General features: G+C 43.1%; 1 protein-coding gene and 2 non-coding genes across 3 annotated transcripts; all 3 read left to right on the top strand.

Moving 5' to 3' along the window:
* Window positions 1-595: 595 nt before the first annotated feature.
* Window positions 596-8,455, top strand: eif4a1a (eukaryotic translation initiation factor 4A1A). Its single transcript, XM_054600916.1, has 11 exons — window positions 596-660; window positions 1,939-1,981; window positions 2,170-2,302; window positions 2,763-2,902; window positions 4,836-5,004; window positions 5,423-5,532; window positions 5,821-5,964; window positions 6,296-6,433; window positions 6,723-6,812; window positions 7,287-7,366; window positions 7,512-8,455. Exons 1-11 carry the CDS (start codon window positions 638-640, stop codon window positions 7,654-7,656), a joined length of 1,215 nt encoding a protein of 404 aa, XP_054456891.1. The 5' UTR covers window positions 596-637; the 3' UTR covers window positions 7,657-8,455.
* On the top strand, window positions 4,016-4,155 carry LOC129093963 (small nucleolar RNA SNORD10). Its single transcript, XR_008531355.1, has one exon. It is a non-coding gene; the product is annotated as a small nucleolar RNA SNORD10 (small nucleolar RNA).
* Window positions 5,202-5,341, top strand: LOC129093964 (small nucleolar RNA SNORD10). The gene has a single exon (XR_008531356.1). It is a non-coding gene; the product is annotated as a small nucleolar RNA SNORD10 (small nucleolar RNA).
* Window positions 8,456-9,511: the final 1,056 nt, after the last annotated feature.

Genomic DNA, 9,511 nt, shown 5'->3' with positions numbered 1-9,511 from the left:
GTTCAATTGTCATTTATAAAGATATTAATTCCAGCTTGGAACAACTGCTCCAGTAGAAATAACTGGGTCATGTTCTATATAATAAAGCACTTCACCCTCATAAATTGTGTTTAAATATGCCACAGATGATTACACTGTGACTCATCCAAACCTTTGATCCAAACTGTTTCACCTTGTCCAGATAACATCAGATTACACAACATATGAGATGTGCCACTAATATTCAAGAAATGTGATTCACACATATCACTGTATCTGAGAGGGGCTTCAGAAGACAACAGAAAACCAACCCTAAGGGATGGTCTTTTCTCCGCGTTGACGAAAGGCTGAACTGAGAATTGGGGGCTTAAAAGTATACCTCAGCGCAGCGCGGGGGCGAAAAGCGTTGTAACCGTTCATACAGTTTCCTTATAAAAGCTTAACACCGCCCCCCTAGCATGCTAACGGTGAATCAATCTAGCGCTCCTTCAGACTCGACAGCCCGCCTACTTATATATGACGTACAAACTGGCCAATCACAGGTCTCCGTGGGCGGGCTCACCGCTGAATGACGGCGTTCTGTTCCAATGAGAAGGCCTTCTTGGTGTGTTGTCAACGTATATAAGACATCTCTGCCGCAGTTTCTTTCTTTGGAATAATGTCGGCTGAATATGATAATAGGTAAGGGAACGGTTTTTATGGTTTTACGGGCCTTCCGTGTTTCAGATTTTTCAGAAATGATTTCCGTCGACATGCTCGTCTCTGCCGTCGACGGGTCTCGGTAGAGGAGACCGTAAACGGAGCATCTGTAGTTTCTGTGCCCGACTAACGGTCGGGCCCGCCTCGAGCCGGCCTCGCACTACCGCCGCGTCGCATCTCTTAAAACCCGACGCTAGCTGTGACCAGCTCACGGTTAATGTGTATATTTATGCTCTTTAAATGACCGGCAACACGCGTGTCTGGCGGCACAATGCCGGAGTTAGCTGTGGGAGCTCAATGTAGCCGAGGGGCAATTAAATGGCAGCCGGCGCCTCTCGGGCAGCACGTGAACGGGCTGGTTGAGGCCTTCCTTTATGCTGCTGAGGTTTGCGTCGACCACAGACCGTTATTACGTTAACTATTATGCTGCGGTGGTAGTAACCTGCGGTGTGGGGGCAGTAGAGCAGGGCACGCCGAGGTCCGGCGGCGGAAATGTATGATTATTTGTCGTTTCATCGCGAGGGGCGCACATGGTCGTGGTCGGGGGCCCGGACAATGCCGGTAGCTTAGGCCGCTACAACGCGGCTGGAAGCCTCCGGTGTAGCTAGCGGGGTAGCATCGGCTCCCGTCGGGGACAGATACGTGATTTGTTAGGGAGCGGGTCTGGCACATGACAAGGCCGCATGCAGAGCAGCGGGGTTGGGCTACAACCAGCAGAGCTTTTCTTTATTCCTAATATCGCACATTTTTTGCACTATTCAGTCTTAAACCAGCTATTAACGATTATTTCACGTTGAGTCAATAATAATTATATTTTTTATCAAGCTCGATGACACAGTACGTGGCTAGGCCCGCTGTTCCCGTCGACTCGCTTCTGACTTTTCAGCACCCACGGGTGAAACGACCATCTTGAATGTATGCAGTAGAAATGGCGGACTTGTGGGGGGGAAAGGCGTTTGCTTTTAAACACGAGGATTGAAAGGCAGCACGTTTATCAAGCAGAACAGAGCCAAACGTCTCCGTGATATTATATTACCAGTGAAACCTTTACTATATAGGTGTCTGACAATCTGAATATATATTTATTTATTTATATTTTAACGGTAAAGTATGTATTGTGTAATTAGGTGTCTGACGAATAAGCAGAGTTGTGGGTGTTCCTTTAACCCGATTTTTATTAATCACTCGCATTCTGTTGATTTTGGAAATTGTGGAGTGGAAGGTGAAGTAACAATGCCTTTATTGTCTTCTCGTTCACAGAGACAATGGCCCGGAGGGCATGGAGCCAGATGGGATCATTGAGGTGAGTCTCCGTTAACAGTGGTACTGACTATGTAAATAAAATGCCTTACTGCAGAGTGAAATACCCATCCAGTCGTATGGTAGACGACAATTCTAACTCTAGTTGGAAGTGTGATGAAGCAGTTAGGAACCCCTCGCCGTTTGTTGAGCACACAACTTTGAATGTTATGCATTTGTTGTTCCCCACAGAGCAACTGGAATGAGATCACTGACAGTTTTGATGAGATGGCCCTGCGCGAGGCTCTGCTAAGGGGAATTTATGCCTATGGTTTTGAGAAGCCCTCTGCTATCCAGCAGAGAGCCATTATGCCTTGTATCAAGGGTAAGTAAGGCTTTTTATTTGAGATGTCATAATTTATTTTATATATATATATATATATATATATATATATATATATATAGATAGTAAACTCACAAGGCAGAATGTGACCTATTCTTGCTAAACATGCATATACACATTTTCCTGAAAGTATTTCTCAGTGCCTTAAAGAATAACAAGATCAGGTTATACATGAATATATATTTGGCCATTTTAATTTGATCAGCACTAGGTGTTAGGCCATGGTGTTCTCCTGCTTTAGCCAGTAAGTACTAGCTTATGGGTGGGTTGATGTTGTTGCTGGTTAGAAGTGATTGCAATCTTTTTTGCTTGTTCTCATCTGTGCCAACTCACACACACATTCTGATTGCGAACATGTAATTGCCTGGCACTATCCAGTTTATCTTTTGCAGGTGTTCTCTAGGCGCATTACAATGAAGAATCTTTATTTTATTTTTTTTAGGTTACGATGTGATCGCTCAGGCCCAGTCTGGCACTGGGAAGACTGCCACCTTTGCCATTTCCATCCTTCAGCAGATTGATGTGGAGCTGAAAGGCACCCAGGCTCTGGTCTTGGCTCCCACTAGGGAGCTGGCTCAGCAGGTACGCTAACTGTCACACAGAACATAAAAAAGAGAGTGAGGGGAAAACTTGATAACATAATCCAATGACCTCCAGCCCACTAAATGCACTCACTAGAAATAACTAGTGACTATCCTGTTCGGCAGGCTTAACCAGTGTTGCAATCAATTTGGCAGACCAAAATGGTGTCTTCAAACTTCCTCTCTAATTTTTCCTCAGCACTGGGGAAGTTGGTCAAAAAATTTTTTTTTTATCCAATTTTAGTTTTTGATATAGTTTATAACTTGGCGCTAACTCAAATGTGTTTATTGTTTAGCCATGTGGCATGTTAAATTGCCCCTATCACACACACCCTTGTAGATGGAACACTTGTGATAGATGGCTATTTCTTGGCCAGATTACAGCTTCATGCGTTCTCATGTTTGTGTTTCGACACCACAGTCCTCTTACACACAACTCTCCCTCCAGTGCAGTTGTAGCTGACTGAGAACCATTGGGCCTGTCTTGCTAGGTTGTCATTTGTGCTGGCATTCTTGTCATATGGCATACTATCACAAAACAATCCAGCTAATGTTGCCTGCTTTTAGCCAAACTGCCACATACTTCTGTTGAGACGCTGCACACCTCAGTTTTAGATGCTGGAATACAGTAGTCGTGCCACTGATTTTAAGACAACTGGGTGTACAAACTCTTCACTTTTATTAGCATATGTTGACATTTTAAGTGAAAATGTATCATCAAACCACAAATTAATAATGTAAGTAATTGATGAATTCCATCGTCTAGCTCAGACTTTTTCAGCACAGTATTGCAGTCCATATGTGGTTCAAATTTATTATTTTTGATTTGCCTTATTGGCTGATGGCTGTACGGGTGGATCACATGGTGTAGAATGCTAAAGGCCTGCCAGATAAATGTATTGTTGCTTAAAGTAATCAAATCTTGTGTTTGAGCTCAGTTGTGAGGAAATGGATCGTATGTAAAATGTAATCAGTTATTCAGGTCATGAATAAAACTAGCCTTCTTTGGTGCACTTCAGATAGTCAGGCTTCTATTTGCTACTCTTACATGCCCTAATGTCTGAACATTAATACTAATACATGGTGATGGCCACTAACAGTCAGGAGACTTGCTGTATAATGATGAAACCCATGCGTGTCAGCTGACTCTGTAAACCGCTGCTGTGTTGTCGCTCTGGTCGGCGTTTTGCTGGCCTGAGTCCTCAGCATAGCAGGGCTACAGAGACGTGATCATACCTCACTACTTCTGAATACAGCACCCTTCTTAAATGCGTCATCATCTGCATAATTTCCCTATGAATAAAATGTCTAATTTCAAATCAAAGCCACTGCTTGCACAGCACTGAGCACCAATCATATCACAGTTAACGATTTCTTTGGCACTGCACATTTTGTTTTATGGCCAACTATACTAAGATTTTTTTTTTTTTTTTTTTTTTTCAAAACATGCCTTCAATGTTTCGTTGGATAAAAGAAAATGCAGAAGATAAAGATAATTGTGTGAATTCTAGCAGCAGTGGCCATAGTTTTATGAATATAGGGGAAACTGATTAGTCTAACTGCAACTGCACAAAAATACCAGGTTTATCAACGATAAACTGTCAAGCAAAAAAGCTGCACAGCACTCAAATGTTTTTTTATAATGTGAATTAATCTTCTAACTATTCAATACAGAACATCAAAACCATGTAAAAATTCATAATTTGATTATTAGTGCGACTCCTGCAGTTTAGCTGACATGACAAGGGTCTACCTGGGAGAAAATGAGCAAAACTTATAGACTGGGTCATCCTTGCCAAATGGTAAATTGGTTTAACCGCCAACATGCAACCTGTGATGTGCCTTGTTTGAGTTTAAGAATTTATGGATTTACTGTTTTAGGCCATTAAAACCTACTTATGATTCTTTCTTGCATTTTGTTTTGTGACCTTTAGATCCAGAAGGTGGTGCTGGCCCTGGGTGACTACATGGGAGCCAATTGCTATGCCTGTATCGGAGGGACCAACATTCGCAGTGAAGTCCAGAAGCTCCAGGCTGAATCCCCTCACATTGTGGTGGGAACCCCCGGCCGTGTCTTTGACATGTTAAATCGCAAGAACCTCTGTAAGTAAATACAGAGACTCATAATGAAGAAACTTTACCCTATAAATATCAACAAAATACTTAGGAAATTTAGTTGTAGAAAAGTTGCTGCATGGGGAATTGAGCGGGGGGGATCAACTTGTAAAATCAGTCACTCCATGAGCGATGAATCAAACTATTCTTGCACTTTTAAGTGCATTATCAGAAAGAGACTTGCTGTATAATGATGAAACCCATGCGTGTCAGCTGACTCTGTAAACCGCTGCTTTGTTGTTGCTCTGGTCGGCGTTTTGCTGGCCTGAGTCCTCAGCATAGCAGGGCTACAGAGACGTGATCATACCTCACTACTTCTGAATACAGCCCCCAGCATCACTCAACATTGACGTGTATGAGCGCATGAAACGTGGTGTTCTGATCTGCCTATGTCATATCCTTGCAGCTTCTAAGTTCATCAAAATGTTTGTGCTGGACGAGGCTGATGAGATGCTAAGTCGAGGGTTCAAGGACCAGATTTATGAGATTTTCCAGAAACTGGCAAGCAGCACACAGGTAAGAACTTAACTTTTACATCAGACTAACAAATGTCAGGTTTGATGACGAGCACTGTGTGCAGTCCAGGGTTCCCTCTCCTCCCATCTGCAGTGGTGGTGAAGGACTGAATGTTCCTTGGTAGAGAAGCCTATCTGCCCTCCACCGTAGCTGGGTTTAAGTCCTTGACTCACAACTAATTGGCGGATTACACTTAATTCTTTTAGATTTTATATCGAACAATTTGAAAAGACTGGATACCCTGATGTCTGTCAACGCTCTAACATTCTCCCTCGTCTGTGTGTTCAGGTTGTCCTCCTGTCGGCCACCATGCCAGCTGACGTGTTGGAAGTCACGAAGAAGTTCATGCGTGAACCGGTCAGAATCCTGGTGAAGAAGGAGGAGCTGACCCTTGAGGGAATCCGTCAGTTCTACATCAACGTGGAGAAAGAGGTGGAGAGAGAGTTCTAGTCAATGTTGAGTTTAGTCAGCAAATACAAGTGATTAACTGAAAAAGATAATTATAGGTGGCTGTAGTTTGGTGTGCTGGTGAACTTGTGTTTTACTGGGAGGTGTGGCTTTTTCTCCCCAACCATTTCTATCAGTGTAGGCTAAATAACATCACCTCACTGTACGCAATACATTAGCTAACGCTTGTTGCGCTAACAATAGCAATAAATAAAACAGAAATTGGGCAGCTTAGTATAATGTGCCCAGATCTTTGAGGACCTGCTGTGTACAAAGTGCTTGAGCCTGCTCTGTCTGACCTGTTGGTGGTCTTCAGGAGTGGAAGCTGGACACGCTGTGTGACCTGTACGAAACCCTGACCATCACACAAGCGGTCATCTTCATCAACACAAGGAGGAAAGTGGACTGGCTGACCGAGAAGATGCACGCCAGAGACTTCACCGTGTCCGCTCTGGTAAGGGCCTCTGCATACACCACCCAATCTAACCAACAAGATTCATAACTTTAAAAAAAAATGTATTGGGGATATTCCATTTTGCATGTTAAATTGAGCCTGTGAAAGCCCTATTAGTACCAGGTTGAGGCATTACTCCAAAATGTTGTTGGTTTGCATCTTAGGTAAAATGTCCCTAAAGTAATATTGCAATGAAGTCCATTGCTGTGACCGGCCCAGCTCTCTAAGACGACTGCCTGTGACTGTTCATGTTTTTTGGCTCACTTGTATCCACAATCTCGTCTTTCAGCACGGTGACATGGACCAGAAGGAGAGAGACTTGATCATGAGGGAGTTCCGCTCTGGCTCCAGCAGAGTCCTCATCACCACTGACCTGTTGGTATGTACAATATCTGTTTTACACCGGCTATCACAAGCACTGTGTGCAGTCCAGGGTTCCCTCTCCTCCCATCTGCAGTGGTGGTGAAGGACTGAATGTTCCTTGGTAGAGAAGCCTATCTGCCCTCCACCGTAGCTGGGTTTAAGTCCTTGACTCACAACTAATTGGCGGATTACACTCAGACTTTCATCAAATCTTTTAGATTTTACATTGAACAATTTGGAGAGGAATTATGACTGGAAAAACAATTTTCTTAAAAGCATGTGCTGCTATCACATTGACATTCACATCAGTGAAAACTGAGGTGACGCCAATGTACTGTAGACTTTAGTTCATTTTATCCCCAGAAGATGAGTTTCTTCATAGTTCATGTGACCTGAAACAGTTTCTTCTTGAACTCACTCCTGTCACTGTGCTGTATGTATGCAAATTACATTGTGTGGCTTAACTAATGGTCGTTCTGCTCCTGCTCAGGCCAGAGGTATTGATGTCCAGCAGGTGTCTCTAGTCATCAACTACGACCTGCCGACCAACAGGGAAAACTACATCCACAGGTAAGACGAGACCAACAGTGCAAAGTATCAAATAACAATCTGAACCCTAAATACATAAATCATGGGATGTTTCCCATCAATCCCATAGTTGGAGCCTCCAGATGGCCTTTTCACAGTGCAACTGATTTTCATTTTTTCATGTCAGGATTGGTCGGGGTGGTCGTTTCGGCAGAAAGGGAGTTGCCATCAACATGGTGACCGAGGACGACAAGCGCACCCTGAGGGACATTGAGACATTCTACAACACCACCGTGGAGGAGATGCCCATGAATGTGGCTGATCTTATCTAGAAGACTCCACGTGCCCATCGTCCACCCTCTCCCCACTTATTTTAGCAGTCAAAACCTTGTTTTCTTACACGATCTGAATTCTAAGAACTTCCTTTTGCTAAATTCCACCATGACTTTACCCTCTACTTTCTAAGGGAAGGAAGAATGTGGCCATCGTTCCTCCCTTACCTTTTGAAATAGTTTTTTGGCCGTTTTGGAAGGATGGAATTACTGACCTGCCTCATCTGCTTGCCATACTCGATTCCCCAAAATTGGCACCTAAATTCTTCCTGCAGCTAATCCAGCCTCTAAACTTTAAAGCATTAATTTTGACATTCATGTTTTTGCAAACAAAAGAACATTCATCATCAAACAAGCGAGTTTGTAAATGGGTCCCAATTTGTGCAAAACATTACCGCGTTTCCAAAAGCGCATTAGAAACAAGACCCCAACAAAGTTAATGTTAAGAAATATTCTAGTTCTGTCAGCAAAAGCTTAAACTACATTAATAACTTTGCTTAATTGATAAAGTGCACAACGTTAACCTGAAGATCACCAACGCTATTGTGAAATGCGACAGTGATTTGCACCGCAAATAGACGAGTGGCTTAGACTGCAGTTCAGTTTGGACTCAAAAACTCACCAATGCTCTAACTGAAATGGGAAGCGCTGCATTTGACCAGATCAGTATTTAAGCAACCTTCAGTGTACTGCAAACAGCCTTTTAACTCCCATCCATGATCATGTTAAGAGGTTTCTGGGGCTAGAGTACACAGGGCATATTCAATAAAAAGACCTATATAGTAAAATCCATCATGAATGAGTTGTTTACCGTTTTGATCCTTTACTGCTGTTTCATATATATTATATTTTTAACTGCTATTGTACATAGTGCTTGACTTGTGCAGTAGCATTCAGTCGAAGACTGACTGGTGGCCACAGAAGCTCGGAGGCAAAAAAACAACGGTGAGTGCTGTGGAGACTTTGCCTCTCGACCCTGACGACCCGGTTGGATCTTCACCTCTAACGCTTTTGACATTATTGTTCATTTAGATTTTATTTTTCAACAACATATTTGATTTTGATAAGGTGGCAGGTGTCTTTTTGTAACCGACCTCGCCAAAAATGTTGGGAGGATGGGGGGTTGGATATCTGAAATGAAAGGACCAAACTACAGAAGTATAGAGACCCCCCTCCTCTTTCTAAGCGCTCTCATTAAAATGCCTGTCATCATGGGGTTTGGTGTGTAGGAGAACCGTCATGTTTTGAGGTGTATAGTCAGTGCTATTTTTTAAAATGACTGCGGAATTGTTAACCTTTTTGAGATAGAAACAGTATCACGTTTTCTACATTGGATTCTGTATAGTATTTATTTTAATGGTCTTTAAAGAAAAAAATAAAGGTTTCTCCTCCTTGACAGTGTAAACTGGCCTCTGCATTGTTGACTAGCATGAACCCCGTTTGTGGCCAAACCCTTTGTGGAAAGGCTAGTATTTAACGGATACACTAAGATGACAGCTCCGCTTTAATGGACCGGCACAAACCTGTCGCTGATTGGCGGCTGAGAGCGCGCGAGGTTTAGTACGACTCCTGGCACTGACAGACACGTGCCCACTGAGGTCTAATATTTATTCCCGAGTTTTTCCCCCTTTCAGTTGGTTAAAACGAGCGTTTATATATCTGACGACTGTAGGTGTGACGGGACTTTCGATCACGTGGTGGTTGTGCGTTTTCGTTTTCTTTTTTACTGCTCTGCCATCTGAGTCTTAAAGTGACAGTAGCAGCCTTCAGCCTGGACGCTATTAAGAACATTCTAGCATGTCATTCATTACCTTCTTATATACACTATATGGTCAGTTCTGATTGTTGTCTTTTC

Source organism: Anoplopoma fimbria, chromosome 7 (genome assembly GCF_027596085.1).
Source record: "Anoplopoma fimbria isolate UVic2021 breed Golden Eagle Sablefish chromosome 7, Afim_UVic_2022, whole genome shotgun sequence".
NCBI classification, from domain to species: domain Eukaryota; kingdom Metazoa; phylum Chordata; class Actinopteri; order Perciformes; family Anoplopomatidae; genus Anoplopoma; species Anoplopoma fimbria.
This window is presented reverse-complemented; position numbering and strand designations above follow the sequence as displayed.